At 39.5% G+C, this 24981-nt stretch overlaps 1 protein-coding gene across 1 annotated transcript in view; it reads left to right on the plus strand.

The window, feature by feature from the left end:
• Positions 1-266: 266 nt before the first annotated feature.
• Positions 267-24981, plus strand: part of GALC (galactosylceramidase) — a 59192-nt gene continuing 34477 nt past the window's right edge. The window contains exons 1-6 of the mRNA XM_060097961.1: positions 267-489; positions 17917-17985; positions 18489-18552; positions 20125-20238; positions 22243-22382; positions 24273-24311. Of these exons, the coding sequence (XP_059953944.1) occupies positions 295-489; positions 17917-17985; positions 18489-18552; positions 20125-20238; positions 22243-22382; positions 24273-24311 (621 nt within the window). The 5' untranslated portion in view covers positions 267-294. The remainder of the gene's footprint in view (positions 490-17916; positions 17986-18488; positions 18553-20124; positions 20239-22242; positions 22383-24272; positions 24312-24981) is intronic.

Below are 24981 nucleotides of genomic sequence, written 5' to 3' on the forward strand. Positions count from 1 at the left end.
GGGAGGTCCATAGTAGGCCACGCACTGCCCTGCTCCCTTGGCCTTGGACATCCACCTCCCCTTCGATAAAGTGCTCCAGTGGGTGAAGCCGAAGGAGAGGCAGAGAACGGATACACGCGACTCTGAACTTGGGCCGACTAGGAAAGGCGCGCTCCGCCCTCCCCCAACATTACGGCGGCTGCGTCAGCGAGCTGCGGCCCACACTCAAGATGGCGGCGGCGGCGCCAGCGGCCTCCTGCCCTTCCCCATCATGGCGGCAACCGGAACCGCTTCCGGAGTCGTGTGATCCATACAATGGCTGAGCACCTGCTCCAGGCTTCCCGGCAACGCCGAGTGAAAGCCATGACGGCTGCCGCGGGTTCGGCGGGCCAAGCCGCGGTGCCCCTGCTGCTGTGCGCGCTGCTGGCACCCGGCGGCGCGTACGTGCTCGACGACTCCGACGGGCTGGGCCGGGAGTTCGACGGCATCGGAGCGGTCAGCGGCGGCGGGGTGAGCAGCGGGGGGTGGGACGTGCGGGTGGCGTCAGGGGACCGCTCCGTCTCTCCCCACAAGCCCTCGCGGCCTAGCTCTCCCGTCGCGGCCCGGCTCCCGGCGGGCGCCCCTCGCCTGGCTGTCCAGACCCGCCGGCTGCGGGGCTGGCACCTGCGTTTGCTGGTTTAAAATGAACCTGTAGAGCCAGTTAGATTTAACAGATACGGGGGTCCACCGAGTAAGTGACAGGTCTAGATAGTGACAAGGCTGGGGCTCAAACCCTTCCTTTCCCTGGGCAGCGGGGCCTGTTTGGGGGGGGGGGTCTCTTCGCCTTGGAGAGAGCACTCTGGGAGGGTCGCTCCAGAGACGGCCAGGGAGCCGAGGAGCATCCGTCTGCTGAAGAGGATGCCCTAGTGGGATGCTTTGGCCGTGCCTCTTCTTTTTTTAGGGAGGGGGGTCGGGGAGTCCTGGACCAGTACTGCAGGATGCGGTTGGGCTCTTTCAAAGGGTCAAGTACCGGATAAGTTTTTGTTAGGAGGCACAGCAGGTATCACAAGGCCTCTTTAAGAAGGTGAGAGGCTAGAAACTGTCTGGGACTTTTTTTTTCTTTTTCTAATGGCAGGCTACACCAGTATCAACTGATAGTTTAGGATTGTTTACTGTTGGAGAATTGTTTTCCCCTCGGATGGCAAAGGCCTAAGGGGGTGAGTTGCCCTCTGGAAGGGGCAATGCCTCATTGGTGGCTATTTATGTGTGTGAGGAGAGGGAAACTATGGGTCACCAGTCAAGATAGTGACTCACCACCGTTAAGATGCATAAGAATCACCTGGTCCGTTTGTTTCAATGCAGACTCTGGCCTCCCCGCCAGCTCCCATTCTGACTTTACAGTTCTGGGGTGGGGCCTGAGAATCTGCTTTATAACAAATGCGCCAGTGGCTTCTCATACTAAATGTTGAGAGAACTATTTTCCTGATTCAAGGATCTCTGGAGCAAGCGGTTTTTTGTTTTTTAAATAAAATTTTAATTTAAAGATAGTTCCAAATTTACAGAAAAGTTGCCAAGACAATACAGAGTTCTCATATACCCTGTAGCCAGTTTTCTCCTGTTATCAGCATACCACATTAGTACGGGACCAACCAATTAGTGTTTGTCCCAACCAATATTGATTACTTTAATGAAAGTCTGTACTTCCTTTCATATTTCCTTAGTTGTTACCTAATGCTCTTTTTTGTTTTCAGGATCCCATCCAGGATACTAATTGCATTTAATTGGCATGTCTTTTTAGTCTTTTCTAGGCGGTGTCACTTGGGATAAGTTCGTATTATCTGGGCATTCTAAAATACTTATGTTAAGGGAGACGTGAGGGCCATTCCAGCTTAATGCAAAATTTGTGTGGGCACAGCTGGTAATTTCCTTAGTTCCCTAGTCATGCTGATGGGTGGCTCCTAAGCCTGGGAGCTTGCCACAGTAGCATTATTGTTCTTGGCTCCTAACAATTTACTTAGTCCTGTCTCATGCTCTTTGTAACCATTGTCTTGTCTTTGTTTTATCCCCTTGTGTTTATAGCTTTTGGGTCCATGGGGTTTATGGTGGCAGATCTTTGGTGAGAGAGATTTTCTTTTTTGTACCCCAGATCATAGCTAGAACTGATTTTATTTGAAAATAGTAAGGCAGAACTCTTGAATTGGTTGAATGGGTTGTTTGTGGGGTTGAGTCAGATTCGTGCTTGTATCCTTAGATGCAATTCAGAACCAGCTTGAATGCTTGCTTGCTGGGTGGATGTTTTGGGCTGGTCTCAGCATATTGATAACCAGTGCTGTGGAGGGACTGGTCCTTGTGCTTCTTTTTTTTTTTTTTTTTTTAACGTTTTTATTGGAGTATAACTGCTTTACAATGGTGTGTTAGTTTCTGCTTTATAACAAAGTGAATCAGTTATACATACACATATATCCCCATATCTCTTCCCTCTTGTGTCTCCCTCCCACCCTCCCTCCCTATCCCACCCCTCTAGGTGGTCACAAAGTACCGAGCTGATCTCCCTGTGCTATGTGGCTACTTCCCATTAGCTATCTATTTTACATTTGATAGTATATATATGTCCATGCCACTCTCTCACTTTGTCCCAGTTTACCCTCCCCCCACCCCATGTCCTCAAGTCCATTCTCTAGTAGGTCTGCGTCTTTATTCGCATCTTGCACCTAGGTTCTTCATGACCGTTTTTTTTTTTTTTAGATTCCATATATATGTGTTAGCATGTGGTATTTTTTTTCTCTTTCTGACTTACTTCACTCTGTATGACAGACTCTATCTAGGTCCATCCACCTCACTACAAATAACTCAATTTTGTTTCTTTTTATGGCTGAGTAATATTCCATTGTATATATGTGCCACATCTTCTTTATCCATTCATCTGTCGATGGACACTTAGGTTGCTTCCATGTCTTGGCTATTGTAAATAGAGCTGCAATGAACATTGTGGTACATGACTCTTTTTGAATTATGGTTTTCTCAAGGTATATGCCCAGTAGTGGGATTGCTGGGACATATGGTAGTTCTATTTTCAGTTTTTTAAGGACCCTCCATACTGTTCTCCATAGTGGCTGTATCAATTTACATTCCCACCAACAGTGTATGAGGGTTCCCTTTTCTCCACACCCTCTCCAGCATTTACTGTTTGTAGATTTTTTGATGATGGCCATTCTGACTGATGTGAGATGATATTGCATTGTAGTTTTGATTTGCATTTCTCTAATGATTAATGATGTTGAGCATTCTTTCATGTGTTTGTTGGCAATCTGTGTGTCTTCTTTGGAGAAATGTCTATTTTGGTCTTCTGCCCATTTTGGATTGGGTTGTTTGTTTTTTTGATATTGAGCTGCATGAACTGCTTGTAAATTTCGGAGATGAATCCTTTGTCAGTTGTTTCATTTGCAAATACTTTCTCCCATTTTGAGGGTTGTCTTATCATCTTGTTTATGGTTTCCTTTGCTGTGCAAAAGCTTTGAAGTTTCATTAGGTCCCATTTGTTTATTTTTTATTTTATTTCCGTTTCTCTAGGAGGTGGGTCAAAAAGGATCTTGCTGTGATTTATGTCATAGAATGTTCTGCCTATGTTTTCCTCTAAGACTTTTATTGTATCTGGCCTTAAAAGTCTTTAATACATTTTGAGTTTCTTTTTGTGTGTGGTGTTTGGGAGTGTTCTAATTTCATTCTTTTACATGTAGCTGTCCAGTTTTTCCAGCACCACTTATTGAAGAGGCTGTCTTTTCTCCATTGTATATTCTTGCCTCCTTTATCAAAGATGAGGTGACCATATGTGCGTGGGTTTATCTCTGGGCTTTCTAGCCTGTTCCATTGATCTATATTTCTGTTTTTGTGCCAATACCATACTGTCTTGATTACTGTAGCTTTGTAGTATAGTCTGTAGTCCAGGAGCCTGATTCCTCCAGCTCCGTTTTTATTTCTCAAGATTGCTTTGGCTATTCGGGGTCTTTTGTGTTTCCATACAAATTGTGAAATTTTTTGTTATACTTCTGTGAAAAATGCCAGTGGTAGTTTGATAGGGATTGCATTGAATCTGTAGATGTTTTGGGTAGTATAGTCATTTTCACAATGTTGATTCTTCCAATCCAAGAACATGGTACATCTCTCCATCTATTTGTATCATCTTTAATTTCTTTCATCAGTGTCTTATAATTTTCTGCATAAAGGTCTTTTGTCTCCTTAGGTAGGTTTATTCCTAGGTATTTTATTCTTTTTGTTGCAGTGGTAAATGGGAGTGTTTTCTTAATTTCACTTGCAGATTTTTCATCATTAGTGTATAGGAATGCCAGAGATTTCTGTGCATTAATTTTGTATCCTGCTACTTTACCTAATTAATTGATTAGCTCTAGCAGTTTTCTGGTAGCATCTTTAGGATTCTCTGTGTATAGTATCATGTCATCTGCAAACAGTGACAGCTTTACTTCTTCTTTTCCAATTTGGATTCCTTTTATTTCTTTTTCTTTTCTGATTGCTGTGGCTAAAACTTCCAAAACTATGTTGAATAATAGTGGTGAGAGAGGGCAGCCTTGTCTTGTTCCTGATCTTAGTGGAAATGGTTTCAGTTTTTCACCAGTGAGGACGATGTTGGCTATGGGTTTGTCATATATGGCCTTTATTATGTTGATGTAAGTTCCCTGTATGCCTGCTTTCTGGAGGGTTTTTATCATAAATTGGTGTTGAATTTTGTAGAAAGCTTTCTGTGCATCTATTGAGATGATCATATGGTTTTTATCCTTCAATTTATTAATATGGTGTATCACATCAATTGATTTTGCATGTATTGAAGAATCGTTGCATTCATGGGATAAACCCCACTTGATCATGGTGTATGATCCTTTTAATGTGCTGTTGGATTATGTTTGCTAGTATTTTGTTGAGGATTTTTGCATCTATATTCATCAGTGATATTGGTCTGTAATTTTCATTTTTTGTAGTATCTTTCTCTGGTTTTGGTATCAGGGTGATGGTGGCCTCATAGAATGAGTTTAGGAGTGTTCCTTCCTCTGCAATTTTTTGGAAGAGTTTGAGTAGGATTGGTGTTAGCTCTGCTCTAAATGTTTGATAGAATTCGCCTGTGAAGCCATCTGGTCCTGGGGTTTTGTTTATTGGAAGAGTTTTAATCACAGTTTCAATTTCCGTGCTTGTGATTGGTCTGTTCATATTTTCTATTTCTTCCTGGTTCAGTCTCGGAAGGTTGTGCATTTCTAAGAGTTTGTCCATTTCTTCCAGGTTGTCCATTTTATTGGCATACAGTTGCTTGTAGTAATCTCTCATGATCCTTTGTATTTCTGCAGTGTCAGTTGTTACTTCCCCTTTTTCATTTCTAATTCTATTGATTTGAGTCTTCTCCCTTTTTTTCTTGATGAGTCTGGCTAATGGTTTATCAATTTTGTTTATCTTCTCAAAGAACCAGCTTTTAGTTTTATTGATCTTTGCTATCGTTTCCTTCATTTCTTTTTCATTTCTTTTTGATCTGATCTTTATGATTTCTTTCCTTCTGCTAACTTTGGGGTTTCTTTCTTCTTTCTTTAATTGCGTTAGGTGTAATGTTAGGTTGTTTATTTGAGATGTTTCTTGTTTCTTAAGGTAGGATTTTATTGCTATAAACTTCCCTCTTAGAACTGCTTTTGCTGCATCCCATAGGTTTTGGGTTGTTGTGTTTTCATTGTCATTTGTTTCTAGGTAGTTTTTGATTTCCTTGTTGCTTTCTTCAGTGATCTCTTGGTTATTAAGAAGTGTATTGTTTAGACTCCATGTGCTTGTATTTTTTCCTGTAATTGATATCTAATCTCATAGCATTGTGGGCAGAAAAGATACTTGACATGACTTCAATTTTCTTAAATTTACCAAGGCTTGATTTGTGACCCAAGATATGATCTTTCTTGGAGAATGTTCCATGAGCACTTGAGAAAAATGTGTATTCTGTTGTTTTTGGATGGAATGTCCTATAAATATCAATTAAGTCCATCTTGTTTAATGTATCATTTAAAGCTTGTGTTTCCTTATTTATTTTCATTTTGGATGACCTGTCCATTGGTGAAAGTGGGGTGTTAAGTCCCCTACTATGATTGTGTTACTGTCGATTTCCCCTTTTATTGCTGTTAGTATTTGCCTTATGTATTGAGGTGCTCCTATGTTGTGTGCATAAATATTTACAGTTGTTATATCTTCTTCATGCATTGATCCCTTGATCATTATGTAGTGTCCTTTGTCTCTTGTAATAGTCTTTATTTTAAAGTCTATTTTGTCTGATATGAGAATTGCTACTCCAGCTTTCTTTTGATTTCCATTTGCATGGAATATATTTTTCCATCCCCTCACTTTCAATCTGTATGTGTCCCTAGGTCTGAAGTGGGTCTCTTGTGGACAGCATATATACGGGTCTTGTTTTTGTATCCATTCAGCCAGTGTATGTCTTTTGGTTGGACTGTTTAATCCATTTACATTTTATGTAATTATTGATACGTATGTTCCTGTTACCATTTTCTTAATTGTTTTGGATTTGTTATTGTAGGTCTTTTCCTTCTGTTGTTTCCAGCCTAGAGAAGTTCCTTTAGCATTTGTTGTAAAGCTGGTTTGGTGGTGCTAAATTCTGTTAGTTTTTGCTTGTCTGTAAAGGTTTTAATTTCTCCATCAAATCTGAATGAGATCCTTGCTGGATAGAGTAATGGTGGTTGTAGTTTTTTCCCTTTCATCACTTTAAATATGTCCTGCCACTCCCTTCTGGCTTGCAGAGTTTCTGCTGAAAGATCAGCTGTTAACCTTATGGGATTCCCTTGTGTGTTATTTGTTGTTTTTCCCTTGCTGCTTTTAATATTTTTTCTTTGTATTTAATTTTTGACAGTTTGATTAATATGTGTCTTGGCATGTTTCTCCTTGGATTTATCCTGTATGGGACTCTCTGTGCTTCCTGCAGTTGAATAACTATTTCCTTACCCATATTAGGGGAGTTTTCAACTATAATCTCTTCAAATATTTTCTCAGTCCCTTTCTTCTTCTCTTCTTCTTCTGAAGCCTCTCTAATTCGAATGTTGGTGCATTTAATATTGTCCCAGAGGTCTCTGATACTGTCCTCAATTTTTTTTTCATTCTTTTTTCTTTATTCTGCTCTGTGCTAGTTATTTCCTCTGTTTTATCTCCCAGGTCACTCATCCGTTCTTCTGCCTCAGTTATTCTGCTATTGATTCCTTCTAGAGAGTTTTAAATTTCATTTATTGTGTTGTTCATCATTGTTTGTTTGCTCTTTAGTTCTTCTAGGTCCTTGTTAAACATTTCTTGTATTTTCTCCATTCTATTTCCAAGATTTTGGATCATCTTTACTATCATTCTGAATTCTTTTTCACATAGACTGCCTATTTCCTCTTCATTTGTTACGTCTGGTGGGTTTTTACCTTGCTCCTTCATCTGCTGTGTGTTTCCTTGTCTTCTCATTTTGCTTAACTTACTGTGTTTGGGGTCTCCTTTTTGCAGGCTGCAGGTTCATAGTTCCCGTTGTTTTTGGTGTCTGCCTCCAGTGGCTAAGTTTGCTTCAGTGGGTTGTGTAGGCTTCCTGGTGAAGGGAACTAGTGCCTGTGTTCTGGTGGATGAGGCTGGATCTTGTCTTTCTGGTGGACAGGCCCATGTCTGGTGGTGTGTTTTGGGGTGTCTGTGACCTATTACGATTTTAGGCAGCCTCTCTGCTAATGGGTGGGGTTGTGTTCCTGTCTTGGTAGCTGTTTGGCAAAGGGTGTCCAGCCCTGTAGCTTGCTGGTCATTGAGTGGAGCTGGGTCTTGGCGTTGAGATGGAGAGCTCTGGGAGAGTTTTGCCGTTTGATAATATGTGGAGCTGGGAGGTCTCTGGTGGACCAATGTCTTGAACTTGGCTCTCCCTTGTCAGAAGTATAGCCCTGACGCCTGACTGGAGCACCAAGAGCCTGTCATCCACATGGCTCAGAATAAAAGGGAGAAAGAAAGAAAGAAAGAAAAAGATAAAATAAAATAAGATAAAATAAAAAAGTTATTAAAATAAAAAACAATAAATAATTATTAAAAATTTTTTTAAGTAATTAAAAAAAAAGAAAGAAAGAAGAGAACAACCAAACCAAAAGTAAATCCACCAATGATAGTAAGTGCTGAATAGTTTATTAAAAAGAGAAAAGGAAAAAAAAAAGGACAGAACCCTAGGACAAATGGTAAAAGCAAACACAGAAATCACACACAGAATCATACGCATACACACTCACAAAAAGAGAAAAAGGGAAAAAAAAATATCATTACTCCCAAAATCCACCTCCTCAATTTGGGGTGATTCGTTGCCTATTCACGTATTCCACAGATGCAGGGTACATCAAGTTGATTGTGGAGATTTAATCCACTGCTTCTGAGGCTGCTGGGAGAGATTTCCCTTTCTCTTCTTTGTTCTCACAGCTCCCAGGGTTCAGCTTTGGATTTGGCCCCGCCTCTGCATGTAGATCGCCGGAGGGCGTCTGTTCTTCGCTCAGAGAGGACGGGGTTAAAGAAGCAGTTGATTCGGGGGTCTGGCTCACTCAGGCTGGGGGGAGGGAGGGGTATGGATGCAGGGTGAGCCTGTGGCGGCAGAGGCCACTGTGATGTTGCAGCAGCTGGAGGCGCGCCGTGCGTTCTCCCGGGGAAGTTGTCCCTGGATCACGGGACCCTGGCAGTGGCGGGCTGCACAGGCCCCTGGGAGGGCAGGTGTGGATAGTGACCTGTGCTCGCACACGGGCTTCTTGGTGGCTGCAGCAGCAGCCTTAGTGTCTCATGCCCATCTCGGGGGTCTGCGCTGATAGCCGCGGCTTGCGCCCGTCCCTGGAGCTCCTTTAAGTAGTGCTCTTGATCCCCTCTCCTCGCGCACCAGGAAACAAAGAGGCAAGAAAAAGTCTTTTGCATTTTCAGCAGCTCCAGACCTTTGCCCGGTCTCCCTCCTGGCTAGCTGTGGCCCACTAGCTCCCTTCAGGCTGTGTTCATGCAGCTCCCTCCCACTGGTGCAGGTCCCGTCTCTATTCTTTTGTCTCTGTTTCTTCTTTTGCCCTACCCAGGTATGTGGGGAGTTTCTTGCCTTTTGGGAGGTCTTAGGTCTTCTGCCAGCCATCAGTAGGTGTTCTGTAGGAGTTGTTGCATGTGTAGATGTATTTCTGATGTATTTGTGGGCAGGAAGGTGATCTCCACGTCTTACTCTTCTGCCATCTTGAAGGTCCTCTCTGTGCTTTTTACTATGATTGCAAGATGCCCTCAGTGATAACCATCAGAAAACTTTGAAAATAAAAGGTTTATTACTCACAGGTCCTGGAAAGCACATGGCACACCTGGACCACACAGGGAGGTTGTAGGTAGAGGGGGGTTGTGTGGGCCTGGGGTTCTGCTTTCATTAGGGTCAAGGGTGAGGCCTAGGGTTTTGTGGGCTCACTTTTTATTGGTGAGTTCAAAACTTAAGAGTAGAAATTTAAAGTGCAGGAAGAGAAAAAATAAGTGACCCTAATGATGGTCAGTTATCGAAATCAACCAAGATTGCTAAAACAAAGAATCCCCCCCATCCCCTCCCGCCAACCCCAGCCTGGCTCTTTATCTAGTTCTGTGGCTGGCAGTGTGTTTATTTGAGATAGCTATCTCTGAAGTGGATAACTCTGGAGTGGATGCCTTGTAATCAAAGCTTAAGTCCTGCCCTTCCATTATACAAAAGGAAAAACCAACTGTTGGAGATTACACTACAATCCACCCTTGGTGCTTAGGCATCAGAGTCAGTGGTGAGGACATTAACTGCCTGAGTAGCTGATTTACTAAAAGTCAGGGATAGGGCATGTTGTAACCTAGAAAGGATTTTAGTAGCACTCCTATAATAATTATATTGAACTAGCAATAGTCCTGAAATCCAGCTGGTAGTCGTTGACCCAAGCTTAAAGGGTCACACCTTGAAAGAGGTCAGTGATGTTGGGGCCCTAGGGATCTGTTCAAAGATTAGATAACGTTATGATTAACATCTTGGGACATCTGGTGTAAGTAAGTTTGAATCTGTGCTGAGTTGGTGGATTGCTCCATATCGCACCCAACCACTCTCTTAGAATAGGTCAGTTCAATTAAAGGATTGTGTCTCATTTGAGGAGGTAGCAATGCAGGTACGTTTAGAAAGTTAGGCCTCTATAGTGCAAATATTTGATTCAGGTTATTTCATAAGAGGCATTTCTACGGAAACAAAAGCAAAACAATGGTTAGTGGTTGGAGCAGATTATAAACCTAGTCTGAGTCCTGAGGGTAGCCAGTTGAGATTTCTAGATACAGGACTTGAAGCATATTCAGACAGGGTGGGGACAGATGGTGGCAATCATAGATTTTCCTGGTTTGTAGTCTGAATATCTCTGGTGGTGGGGAGGTTCTTTCTGAGTGGTCCATACAGCAAGAGGCACAAAGATTGTTCATACATGAGCTGTTGTAGTGATTTCTCTGGAGTTTATATCTAGTTGTCCCACTTTAGCTTGCATGGCTTCAAGAAAATGGCAATTTTAGTTCTCAATAATTCCAAGTCAGAAAGGTGGGAAAAAGTTGGAAACAATATCTGGAGAGTTGTAGCCAGATATTAGAGGAAGTGAGAAGAATTCAGTATTCAGTCCAGTTTACAGGTAGAAAACAAACCTCAAAGGCAATTAACAGGACTAAAATCTGATATCCACAGGGTGTCCTTTAGTTTCCCCTTACCCCCACCTTTTATCAGAGATAACCCAAATAAGGCTAATTTACTTGCAAAATAAGTCTGGCCTGATTATTTAATAATTAATTTATTTATTATTTATTAAGTGCAACAAGAATAGTGATAGTCCATATAGGCTCTTTCAAGTATACTTTGCTGGACCTCCACACAAGGAATCACAGATGGGACTCTTAGAAGTCTCTCTCAAGGTAGGAAGCCAAGCTATGAGCTTACCATCAGACTTTCCCTGCAGTACTGATAGATTTGGGTGAATTCCTTTCTTCTCGAGGTCCGCCGAATATCCTGAGTTTCCTACATCTGCCAGGAAGTGACCTTCCTTACTCACCTGGTAAGGCTTCTGTAAGCAAGTTGCCAGGCTAATTTTTCCAAGGACCTTTATTGGCTCCATAAGTCAAGCTTAGTCAAGCTTAGTTCCTTAAATCTGTCTGGTCATATCTGAGTCTATGTTCATCTCTCTCAGATATGACATTCCAGTTAAAACCTTGGTAATATAATCAATGTTTCCAATTGTGTCCAGTTACAAGGAGGACAGATTCTTAGGAACTTATGCAAATAAATATATTGCTATGAAAATGAGAATACTCACTAAGAGTTTCTAAATTCTGAAGGGATCAGGTAGGGAGAAATTTATTTTATCTTTGTTTATAAGGGTACACTTTACCAAATTGCTGTAAGTCATAGACAGCTTAGGAAAAAGGGTTTCCTTAAGTCTGGGGGGAAAAAAAACCATTCAAGAACTAACAGTGTTTCAGATAAAAAGTCATAAAATTATAATTATCCTCATCAGTTCATTCAGTTCCTTGTAATTAATTCTGATTGATCTTGATCTTTAGTTAGTAGTTTTATGAATCGTTTTTATTTTTTAATTTTTTTTATTTTTGTGATATGCGGGCCTCTCACTGTTGTGGCCTCTCCCGTTGTGGAGCGCAGGCTCAGCGGCCATGGCTCACGGGCCCAGCCGCTCTGTGGCACGTGGGATCTTCCCGGACCGGGGCACGAACCCATGTCCCCAGCATCGGCAGGCGGACTCTCAACCACTGTGCCACCAGGGAAGCCCTGAATCTTTTTTTACCTTAGAGTTCTGTAAATTCTTACCCAGTTGAGCAATATGATCTGAAAATTACCAGAATCCTGTACTTTAAGTTAGAGTCCTTTCCACAAGTCTTCTTGAAGATGAAGCACTTTTCGAAGAACACTTTTGCAAAAGCATCAGAGTAAAACAATAACTGTCTGTAAATGAAAAAAAGACTTAAACACGACCATGTTAAAGATCTGATAAAGTTTATTATAATGCAAATGCAAGGAAATTAGGTTATTTCTGTGACATACAACATTTTAAGTTAATAACTAGAATTACAAGTGATAACATTATATCAGGATATAGCAGGTATCTAGGAATTTCATGTGATTTCTGGAACACATATATTAGTAACATATATCAATACAAATATAACCTAAAGAAGGTTTAGCATTATGTCTTTGACAGTACTTCCCATGCAATTTAACATACCAAATAAGCCTAATTAGTTTAATGTCTGTCTTTTTATAAGGAGAAAGATCACATCTTTTGAGATGTTCCAGGGCCCATTTGGAAAATCTCAAAGTTATTTTGAGGTCAAAAAGACTTCATTTAGAATTTGATTTTGGAAAGTTTGTCAAAATATCAAAAGGTGTTAAAACACTTGATTAAATAGGATTGTTGGTCACTGTGAAGTAATACTTAGTTATCCATTTAACCAAAATGACAAGAACTTCACAGGCAAATACATAAAGTTACTTATTTTAATCCCAGTTTAACCCCCCCCGCCCCAAACACACAACCTTAGCTCTTTTAATAGAGAAGACTCACTTTTTTTAAAAGTAATTAAACATTCATTAAAGATAATGTGAAGCATAGAATATTATTATTATTTATTTATTTATTTATTTATTTTTGCAGTACGTGGGCCTCTCACTGCTGTGGCCTCTCCTGCTGTGGAGCACAGGCTCCGGACGCGCAGGCTCAGCGTCCATGGCTCACAGGCCCAGCGGCTCCGCGTCATGTGGGATCTTCCCGTACCAGGGCACGAACCAGTGTCCCCTGCATTGGCAGGCAGACTCTCAACTACTGCGCCACCAGGGAAGCCCATAGAATATTATTTTGATAAAACACAGAATCTTTATTTCCTAGGCAGTTTACTTAAAAAGTAAAGAAAAACCTTTCACAGGCTTATCAAGAGCAGACCAATAGTCTAATAAAAATTTGTCTTCTTAGCAGATGAAAGATAATTAAATTTTAGTTTTACATAAGTATGCTATTAAAGTTTATTTTAAAAAATCCTTATAATAAATTTATTTCAGTTTTAGCTCGCTTGACTACACAGGTAAAATTCCCTCTCTTCTTCTCTCTCTCTCTTTCCCCAGCTTCTATATCCATTCATTTTGTCTACTTTAGGACAAAATTACTTTCATTTCCCTAACAAAAATACATCTCCCTACCTCATACCTTTTCTTAGCCAAAATACATCCTACTTTCCTTGATAGAATTGTTTCCCTTATTATTTCTAGTATTTTAATTACATATATTAGTTAGAATGCTTGACTCTTATAAACCTTAATTTCTATTGAAAACTAGGAAGTAAACAATTGTGAACTGTTATACCAGTATTCTGTAGGTTGGCAAATTTATGAATATATTTTATAATTTCTAGAAGCATATGCTTCTTTTTTGGTACAGTTTTTCATTGTAGCACAAGACATGTTTACTAACAGATCTAAATATCTTTTGTTTCTTTGTGATAAGAAACCAAAAGTAGATAAACCTATGTTCAGTAATTAATGTTTTAGCATTTTATATTATTTGGAAATTATCTATATATTTAATGAATTTCCATCATTTAACTTAGCAAAACTCTAAGGTTTCAAGTTACCAACGAGATTTGGGTGACTATTTTTAAGTAGACATACCTTAAAACATAATTATTTTTGAAAAGTGGATGCCTCGGTGATCAGAGCTTAAGTTATGCATTTGCATTACAAGAAGGAAAAGCCAGTGGATAACTTGGTCTGTAGTCTGATCACAGATCTGACCTTCTACTGTGGGAAAAAAAAATCTTTTCCCTAACCCAGCTGATTTTTACACTTTTATTTCCTAATGTTGCAACCTCACTCATAGGTGCTGGTGCATATTTCAAGGTAAACAGTAGACTAATGGGCTAATGTATTTATTCTTTACTACTACCATTCATTCTCTTTTCTATTTTTGTGATTTAAACCTGGAATAGCCAGTATTTCATAAAATGAGACTCATAATGTCCTAATATCTTTACTTTGATATTAAGTCCATTGTTTAACTTGCTGAAAATGGAAATGTTTTGTTATTTTATGTTTATTAACTCAGTTTAAAATTATTAAAATGAGAAGAATTGTTTCATAACTCAGAATAGGAGACTGTTATCTATTCTAATAGTGTCCTTATGTGTAATGCATCACTCATCTTAGAAGTTCGGTAAATACCGATTGGGTGAAAATGGTTGCAACACTATATTTGTACACCACTTTATTTTTGTTTGTTTGTTTGTTTTGCGGTACACGGGCTTCTCACTGTTGTGGCCTCTCCTGTTGCAGAGCACAGGCTCCGGACGCACAGGTTTAGTGGCCATGGCTCATGGGCCCAGCCGCTCCGCGGCATGTGGGATCTTCCCGGACCGGGGCATGAACCCGAGTCCCCTGCATCGGCAGGCGGACTCTTAACCACTGCACCACCAGGGAAGCCCTGTACACCACTTTAAACTTCTTTCTGAAGTCCCTGGTACCTAGCACAGTTTGTGGCAGTAAGTGTTTGGAATCTTCATATTTGATAGGGAAGGCAGTATGGTGTACGTGGACTTAAGAGCAGATTGCTAGGGATCTGTTCTGGGCCCTGGCACTCACTGTACAGCCTTGGGCAGGTTATTTAACCTCCCTGTGTCTCAGGTTTTTTTCTGGGGACACAGTGATACCTACCTGGTAGGAACATTGTGAGGATAGATGTCAAAGCACGGGATGGCATCTGTCACATGACTAATTTTGGTTAATATCATTCTGTTTCATAAATTAGTGGGGAGGAAGTTATTCCAAGGATTTTAAATGAAAAACGTGTTCCAGTTTGGGTATACAATGCCTGCCATTTGTTGAGAGCTTACTACGTTCCAGCTACTGTGCTAAGGCTTCCTGGGCTGCTTGTAAAGAGCTCCAGGCCTTATTCAGGGAGTGTGATTAGTGATTTGGTAATTTATTATTGCTTCATGGTACCTTTCAACGTTTGGCTGTACTGGTCCTAACTGACTATTGCCATTGACTAATGCTTTCGCATTGGGTGTGACTATAGGCTTACAGTAGAGTAATGATGTGTTGTGGTTACTCAAAGTTGGCACTTTCTGTGTTAGGGATAGAAGAACACAGAGAGCAAAATAACCCCCAAACAGTGAAACACACTCTTCTAACAACAATGTATATCGTTAGCATAATGCAGAGCAGGCAGCATTGTTTACCTTGGGTCAAGGATAGGTTAGTGTGCATATATAGCATTCATTCACTTTAATATTTGAGCCTCTGCTAGTCTGTAAGCTCTTTGAGAAAGTGACTCTATTTTTAAAAACAATTTGTGTATACAGTGCCTGTCAATTCTTGAGAGCTTACTATGTGCCGGCTACTGTGCTAAGTCCTTTACATTTGCCTTATTTTAGTCTTAGGACAGCTGAATGAATAAGATAACCCACTTTATGATAAATTGCCCTTGGTCACATTGCTTGTAAATGATGTAATCAGGATACCAGCTTCATGGATGCAAAGCCTGTATTATGTTGCCTGTGCAGTGCAACAAATGATAACATAAAAGATATTAAATAAATGGTTATTGACTAATAGAATAAATGGGGATATGAACTTGAATAAGACACAGTCCTTGTCCTCAAGCAACTTAGAGGTGAAACAGAAAAGTAAAGCAGTGATGAGGGTGCAGGGATAGAAGAGTTATGGTAGCCATGTGGACCTCGTGCCGAGGGAGTCCACAGTCCAATCTGCGTCAGCGGTCCCCGACCCTTTTGGCACCAGGGACCGGTTTCGTGGAAGACAATTTTCCCATGGACCGGGGGAGGAGGGATGGTTTCGGGATGATTCAAGCACGTTACATTTATTGTGCACTTTATTTCTACTATTATTACATTGTAATATATGATGAAATAATTATACAACTCACCATAATGCTGATAGGAGGTGGAGCTCAGGCGGTAATGAGGGCGATGGGGAGCGGCTGTAAATATAGATGAAGCTTCGCTCGCTCGCCCTCCACTCACCTCCTGCTGGGTGGCCCGTTCCTAATAGGCCACCAACTGTACTGGTCTGTGGCCCAGGAGTTGGGGACCCCTGACTTAACGTTAAACTTGTGGGGAGGAGCAGAAGGTACTCTTCCTTGAAGAGGTGGAGTTTGACCTGAAAGCTGAAGGATGAATTGGATTTGGCCAAATGAGGGTGTCAAATGCATTCCAGACAGAAGAAAGAGAAAAATTAGTTTGTTAGACCTAGATGGATGGTGTGAGAGTGATAAGAGGTGAAGTGTCAGAGTTAGAATCCCAATAATTAAGGGATTTGGGTATAAAACTGGACAATCTGACCTCTATCCTGAAAGCTCTTGGGGGAGGGAAGTCTTGGCATGTTTAAACAGAGTAGTTTCATGGTTAGGTTTTTGTTTGGGAAGATTAATCTGACAAGTAGTATGGAGGATAAAATATGGGGAGGCTGATGGGAGACCCTGAAACCATTGAGGCTGTTCTAATAATTGAGGAGAACCTAGGAAGGTAGTGGGGTTGAAGATGAGGGGATGGATTTGAGAGATATTAAGGAGGTCTTGGTGACTGAAGATAGATGGAAAGTTTGATGAAAGGGTGACCCTAAATTTATGGCTCAGACAGGTGTTGTTCTTTACTAAGATAGCAAATACATGAGAAGGAAACATTTAGGAAAAAGTACTGTGTTTGGTTGGGGATGTGTTGAGCTTGAAGTGGCTAGAGAGTAGCTCCATGGGCCTGTGTGTCAGCGGCAGGGGCTGAGACACCAGCAGAATGTCAGTGGTAGCATATATGAGAGTAAAATAGAACATCAAGCCCCATGGAAGTCAAGTCTTGCCCTTGGCATACACCTGGCAAGGTGTTGGTTGTTTCATGTTAAAACCTATCTCTTTATTCCCCTTGCTACTGTTGCTCCCCAAAGTATACAAAATTGGTGGGTTATTGATTTTGTGATTTCTTTGTTCAAGCAGTCATCAGCCATGGTTTAGGTATGATCAAGTGTTATTTCCTGCATCTTCCACCTCTCTTTCCATTCTGATGGAAAGTCTTGTGTGAGGTTTCCTTGTGTGAGGCTTCCTTAGTACAGCCTGGCCTGGGGAATCACTGTGTGGTCATTCTTTTTTTTTTTTTTTTTTTCTTTTTGCGGTATGCGGGCCTCTCACTGTTGTGGCCTCTCCCGTTGCGGAGCACAGGCTCCGGATGCGCAGGCCCAGCGGCCATGGCTCACGGGCCCAGCCGCTCCGCGGCATATGGGATCCTCCCAGACCGGGGCACGAACCCGTATCCCCTGCATCGGCAGGCGGACTCTTAACCACTGCGCCACCAGGGAGGCCCTGTGTGGTCATTCTTAATAGCAAGAGGTAGCACCTATAAATCTCTAATAAGAATGAGGAGAGTGGAGGTTCCTTTAAGCAGTACTGCTTGTAATATTTTCTTGCAAGATGTTGAGGGGAAAAATTACCTGAGATTCATCTTTCCCATTCTGGCCCCCAGATATTGTAGTTGACAAACAGCCTTAAGACAGAGAAACTGTTTCATTTCTTCTAAAAACCACTCTGTGAGTCAAGGTCCTCAAGATAAATTTGTAATAATGAGATTCATCAGTAGCCTTAGCAAGCTTACCTCCCAGCCAACCCTCATCTCAGTAGAAGAGAAACCTGGTTGTTGCTTGGAACCTGTGTTTTAGCTATGGGACAGACAACAGCCGTATTTGCCCAATGATGGGCAAAACCAAGACAGGCAAACAGATAACCTGGGAAACAACTTTCCACAGCTCAACACTGCCCAAGAGCTGGCTAAATATGGGCATGCTAGATGGCATGCGTAAGCACTCTGAAAAGGTGTTCATTATTGGATTTGTTTTATTCATACTTTTGAAAACTTTTTATTTTTTAGGCAACCTCCCGACTTCTAGTAAATTACCCAGAGCCCTATCGTTCTCAAATACTGGATTATCTCTTTAAGGTAATGAAAAAATAATTATTTAATGGTATCTGTGACATCTTAGAAACTGTGGTGAATTTCACCAGTAGTCTTTTTAGTACCTTCACAATTCTAGTTTTTAAAAAACTAGGCATATTACTTTTGGAATAAGTTGCTGTTTATTTGAAGTTTTTTTTTTTTTTTTTTTTTTTTTTTTTTTTTTTTTTTGTGGTACGCGGGCTTCTCACTGCTGTGGCCTCTCCCGTTGCGGAGCACAGGCTCCGGATGTGCAGGCTCAGCGGCCATGGCTCACGGGCCCAGCCGCTCCGTGGCATGTGGGATCTTCCCAAACCGGGGCACGAACCCGTGTCCCCTGCATCGGCAGGCGGACTCTCAACCACTGCGCCACCAGGGAAGCCCTTATTTGAAGTTTTGCTTTGGTTTTCTCATCTGCAAAACCAAAGGCAGTGATTAGTAATTGTCTTAAAATGTTTTGTCCTTCATACAATGAATCACAGTGTTAATATTGTTACTTCTTTCCCCAGCCGAACTTCGGTGCCTCTTTGCATATTCTAAAAGTTGAAATAGGTGGTGATGGGCAGACAACAGGTAGGAGTATTTGTGGAATGGCATTGTTTTCCCCCAATAATTAAACCTATACTTAAACTTATATGGACTCTGGTTTCAGAATATAAAGAATGCCAACATTTTTGATGTTGATTACTGCTTAGATTGTTCTTTATTGTTCCTTCTTCATTCTAATTATTTTTAAAATATTATATTGAAATATGCATTTTTTCCATACAAAGCAGCTTGTGGACTTTAGATTGATTATTTAGTTGAAGTACTAAGTAGTAAACAAATCCACAGTTTTTTATAAACTAATATTTACTAGACAGAGCATAGGGAGAGTTTGGAATTTTACTGAGAAGTTAAAAAAAAGAAAGATTTTAGTGTATAAAATATGTAAGATGTTATTAGCTTTAAATAAAATATGTGGCAAAAATATAAGTAATTTCAGAGATATTTCAGAGATATAGCTTTTTTGTCTTAAAAATAAAATCATTTTTAACCACTAAATTTTCAGTCTTCATTGTCATAATTTTGGCTTTGTGTCGTACATGTAGTCAATTAAAAAATTTATAGGTCTCTGGTTTTCAGGAAGAAGAAAATTCTCTCAATGATTGTATATAACTTATTTTTTATCAGTTAGATTCCATTATAGTGAACCTTAGAGTATTGTCTATATACCTGTGTACCTGTTAGTGACTTGGAAGTGGCTTTTGTTAAATAGATATATCTGTGTAGTGGAATTGGTATTTAATTCATGCTGAAAGAAACAATGCAAATGAAAAACAAAAGAAAATCTCATAACAAAACTATCCCTAACTTATTATAAGAAGACATGCATTTTATTGTCAAACCCTATTTTGCAGAATTGATAATGACTGGCCACCTTCATTTGCTGAAGCTAAATTAGAGGTAGAGGTACAGAAGCAGGTAGTTCTTGTGAATTCTGATGTTCATCTTTAAGGAGAAAATGGCTAGGGCCCCTCTCCTTCTGAGGCCCTTCTTAACAAGGGCAGATGTTTGTGAAATGTGGTAACACGTGAGGACTGATGTCACTTACCCACCTTGACACTGTGTAGAGGTTAGTATAGAATTTTCTTACAGTGGGAAAGTGTACTCGTTCCTTTTTTCTCAAAATTCTGTTGTCTTGATTTAACAAGGCATGTTACAGGCTCAAGGCATGGGGTATGGAAATTGGGACTTTGGAGCCCAGGATTCACATCTAGGATTGAGAAACTGGAAGCTGAGGTGATCTGAACTTAAAGTTGGACATAGGGATTTGAAAACCCCAGAGAGACCAAATCCCAGCAGAATATAGTCCTAGGAATTTTCAATTATATGAGTTGATAACACTTCTCTTAACACTGCCTACAATAGAAAGTTGTGGTTTTATAATTTAAGACTTTTATGATGCTTATGGTAATGAAAAAATGAAATAATATGCTTTGATCATCCATCCTTAAGTTAGATAAGATTATTCTTATGTGCCCTACGTCAGGATTGGTTCTGGAATACTACTTCTCTGAAATGTGTGTATGTGTGTAGGGGAGAGTGGCCTACAAAGTACCATTAACAGATAGTTTCATTTCTGTTTTGCTCTCTCCCATTCAGATGGCACCGAGCCCTCCCACATGCACTATGCATTAGATGAGAATTATTTCCGAGGATATGAGTGGTGGTTAATGAAGGAAGCTAAGAAGCGGAACCCTCATATCACACTCATGGGTAAGAAGTGAAGTTTGATGTACTTTTGTAGTCTGTTTTCCTTTAATTTTTAAATTCTGAATCATGTATTTGGAGTATCTATTAATACTGTAGTATTAATAATGTTGTTAATACTACCAGTATGCTACCAGCAGCAAAGCACGTGCCAGGCATGATTCTTTCTCTGCTCATATATATTGTGTCTGATATTTATCATACCTCTGGAGTAAGACATTACTCTTCTCATTTTACAGAAGCAGTGGAGGCTTAGAGAGCTTATACCACTGACGTAAGGTCAGAAATTTAGTAAATGTCAAAATCAGGTTTAGAACCTTATTCTGTTGTTTTTGATTTTTTGTTTTCTTTTTTTGGGGGTGCTATACTAATTTCCTCAACAAAATTTCTCATCAAAATTTGTAAAAGGGCAATACTATTTATGAAATTGTATACTGTATACAGCAGCATATCCCAACTATTTGCAAAAATTGTGTGCTACATGCAGTAGTAGACCCCATTTCTAGGTGAGGTACATACAAAAGTGTTTTTTGGTTTGTATGTGTGTTTGTTTTGAACCTCAAGGATGTGGTGGTGACTGTTCTAGGCATTGGGGATGCCTAGAACAATCCAGCCCCCAATTCCTGTCCTCGTGGAGCTTAGATTCTAGTGGCAGGATGGTTTCTTAAATGGGACTGTACTCCTTGCACTGTTTTCCTGTAGCAATGCACAGACCTATAAAAGATTTCAAACATACACCGTGGTGACATACTTTTATCATTTGCAATGAATTTGATTTTTTTAAACAGGCTTATACATTCAGGCTAAATTACATGAGTTAATGAGATCCATTTTATAGGACTTAATTTCAAGTTATTTTAAAAATCATTTTCAACCATCCAGTTAAAGGACAAGCATAAGTTTTTCTAAGTTAAAAAAAATGAGGAGGTCAGTGTGTTCTTTCTAAATGGACTTTTGTAAGAGATTCCAGAAATGTTTTGAGCAGTAAAAAGCATCATTGACTTCAGCACATACTTGCCCATTGTGCTGTTTTCAAGGTCAGTTCTCATTTAAATGCAGAAAATCTGTCGTGCTGAACCATGTCCTAACAAAGACTTCAGATGGTGGGCCTTCAGAATGTATTTGGCATGTCATTGTTTTAAAACATTCCATTATTTTAATGTCACATTTATTATGTGGATACACTTAGGCATTCTTCTAGAGTTTAGAAAAATAAGCATTTTGTCACTTTGATTTTAATTTTTTTCAGTGGTGAACTAGATTGGTAATATATATTAACAGTTAAGGAACTTAATGTTGACCTTATTTTAATATTAATATATTAGTAAGAGAATTAGGATTTAGAATCTTAATTAGTGCTTCTCTACTCATTTTTTTTGATTAATAATAACTGGGGTATTGGAAGAATGTGTATTATTTGTTCTATATCGTGTAACAAAGGTATATTTCCCTATTGAGTCAATGGCATTTGTATTGACATAGGACAAACTAGTTTTGTTAAATTTGATTACCTGGCTAATTAGTCTTTAAATAGCTTCAGGTTGTAAGAAGATGTACTAGTGAATAAGGAATTTGTATGGTACTTACCTCACAGAAATAGTTAAGCATAAGCCTTTCAAAACTCTTTGATTTTGACCTTAGGGAACAAAAATTGAACATTGCATATCTTTTTAGCAGGAGGTGGGGAAGTTAAATTAAATTGTAGGTTACATTTCTTTATATTGGTAAGTATCATTGAGAGAGGTGTTTGTTTTTGTTTGTTTTTATTTCTTTTTCTTGAAAGAGCATTTGGAATTATGGAACCTGACTCTTGGGGTCAATAAGGAATTACTGTGTTCATAAACTGGAAGGGTTTTGAGAATTTGTGCATGGTGTGTAATCTTTCCTTTAGTCAGATCTTTATTGGCTTTTTGCTTAGCCTGTGTCCGTTCTCTTTGATTTATTTTGCTTTGTTTTTAATAGTGCCAGCACTCTTACACCTACTCCAACTTTGCCTCTTCCTCTCTGCAGGGCTGCCATGGTCATTCCCTGGATGGCTGGGGAAAGGTTTCAACTGGCCTTATGTAAATCTTCAGCTGACTGCCTACTATGTCGTGACTTGGATTGTGGGCGCCAAGCATTATCATGATCTGGACATTGATTATATCGGAGTTAGTAATATATTTTTTAGAACATGATTAACCTTTGGACATTTATTTATAATTTTTTAAAGTAATTTGTGGCACTTTGTTGACTACTTTGTGTCATGAGACTAATTTGTTCTATTGGTGTCTATTAACAAATTAACTACATGTCACCATTTATTCTTTCTCTCTGTCCATCCAAATTCTTCCCACTTTAGAAAACTGTACTTAGTATATGCCTCCTGGAACTATTTCTTTGTTTTTGTTATTGGTACTACTCCAGCTCAAATTCTCCTTCTTCCAAGCTTTCCCTAGTTTCTCTAGTTCTTACAATATTGTGTTTACTATATAGTTTAATGAATGATTAATCTCATTTTACTCCATGAGTCTTTCCGTGGTCCTAAACCAGAGGGTGGCAGACTTCTTCTTAAAGGGCCAGAGAGTAAATATTTTAGGCTTTGTGGATCAAAAGGCAATATTAAGGATATTATCTAGGTAATTATATAATCATTTAAAATGTAACCACTTAAAACTGTTAAAATCCATTTTTAGCTTTCAGGCTGTAAAAAGTACAAATGGTGGGCCAGATTTGGCAAGCTGGCAGAAATCTGCCTACTCTTTTCCTAAATTGTTATTTAACACCTTTTAATGATTTAAAAATGTAAGACATGATATCTTGTGTTTCTAGCTGGTCTGTTGGCAGGCTGGAGGAATATGTCACACTGCACTGTACCCCATAGAGCCTCACACACACTCATAGTGGGTCTCTATACACTTTTGCTTGTTAATATGCTGTCTGTCAAAACTGATTTTTAAAGTTTTCATGCAATTAGCAAGCAGTTATTGAGCTTCTACTGTGTTGCAGGCATTGTGGCTATTATGTTTTAGGGATACCAAGGTTAATAAGCTCTTGAGGAGTTCAGTGAGAGAGGCAGACACTGGAACAGATAAATTGCAGTATCACAGGACATGATATAGGACATGAGGATGAGCCAAGGGCTCTAGGAAGCCAGAAGGAAGAATATACTTGTTTTTGTTATCCTTCCCCAGATTACAACAAAATTGTTTGAGAGCTTTCTTAAATGTCAGGGTATGTTTAACCAGTGAAACTAAATGTAGGTTTGGGTCGAACAGCATTCTATTATGGTAAAGTCACACTTAGAAAATGTTTCTGGTAAATAATGGGTTATTCACATCTCTTTTAGACTCTTGATAATCACAAGCTATTGTAAGGAAGCTTCTTTGATAAGAACACTTTCCAGTATCCCTGGAGGCTGAAAAGAGTACCTGGAGGCTAGGCCCATCTCTCAGCTGCAAACTGAAAGTCGTGCAAGTTCTCTTTCAACTCTAAAACCTCCTGCTGCATGATTCTAAGCCTGAGAGATTTGTGCATGTTCCATTTATCTGTCTTCATTAAGAGTTTGCTTTTGTTATGTAGCACATCGTTGTGATTCTCTGTGTGTGCTAAAAAAATTACTCCTGTACATTGTCCTTATTAATACTTGGCTTTTGGGTGTGTGTGTAGGGATCTTATGAGAATTATTATAACAATCCCATGTCTGTTAGGTCTCCAGTGCCTGTTATAGTCCTTGGCATACATTGCCTTGTCAATCTTTGTTGAATGATTGAATGGATATTCCATTTTTAGAAATCTCTGGAATTAGGTGACTTTTTGAAAAATACCCACCAAATATTTTAAGGTTTTTAAAAATAATATTTTAATTAAAAATTATGTTGTCTTTTAAATATCTATAAATTTAATAACAGGACATTCCCTTAAATAAGAAAAATGGATTTTCAGATGATAAGAAAGATGATGAGAGATAATACTAATGGAGAAAGGTTAATATTAATGATAATATTTGCTTTCTGACACAAAAACTTTCAATTCTGACATTTTGACTTTCTGTTTTGCAGATTTGGAATGAGAGGGCATTTGACATCAATTATATCAAGGTCTGTACAACTTTAAAATCTTTTTAAGTTATTAGTGAAAAATTCCTTTATGGTTCCATGGAAATTAGTAGTAGGAACACCGTATTTTTTATAGCACAGTTATTTATTTTGCTAGTTATAACATAAAATTCAAGCAAAATGTTAATAATATTTATATTCCTGATTAAGGCATATGTAATTCTCTCTACGCCCCAAATTGCCATTGTCTGTAGAGTTGTGTTGAGTTTTCCTACTTAAATATTCATTATTTGTGGAATTATGATAATCATTATAAAAACAATTGTATCATTTTAGATTTTTAGGACTTCCAGAAATGTAGATTTTTCTTTCACTGTCATATATCAAAATTTATAGTATATAATCTCATTCTTGTTTTCTTTGGAGTGCCTATTATATTGGAGTGTGTTGGATGTTTCTATTTGTGATTAGCCAGGTAACTCAAAGTTAACTCCATGCTTTAGGCATTACCAGTGAAGTGGTGAGAGTGTGGTGGTGTGGAGGTGGGACAGTGGAACTAGTGTAAGATTGAAGCACAAGAGTTGTTCATGGAAAGTTATGACTGCTGTGAGTGCAGGTCTGATGAGAGCAGCAGGGGGACAGCGCAGAAGCCAAGTTAGTGGCTGTGTCCTGTGTAACCCTGTAGTCAGGTGGACCATGTTGCTGCAGTCAT

Source organism: Mesoplodon densirostris, chromosome 4 (genome assembly GCF_025265405.1).
Source record: "Mesoplodon densirostris isolate mMesDen1 chromosome 4, mMesDen1 primary haplotype, whole genome shotgun sequence".
NCBI classification, from domain to species: domain Eukaryota; kingdom Metazoa; phylum Chordata; class Mammalia; order Artiodactyla; family Ziphiidae; genus Mesoplodon; species Mesoplodon densirostris.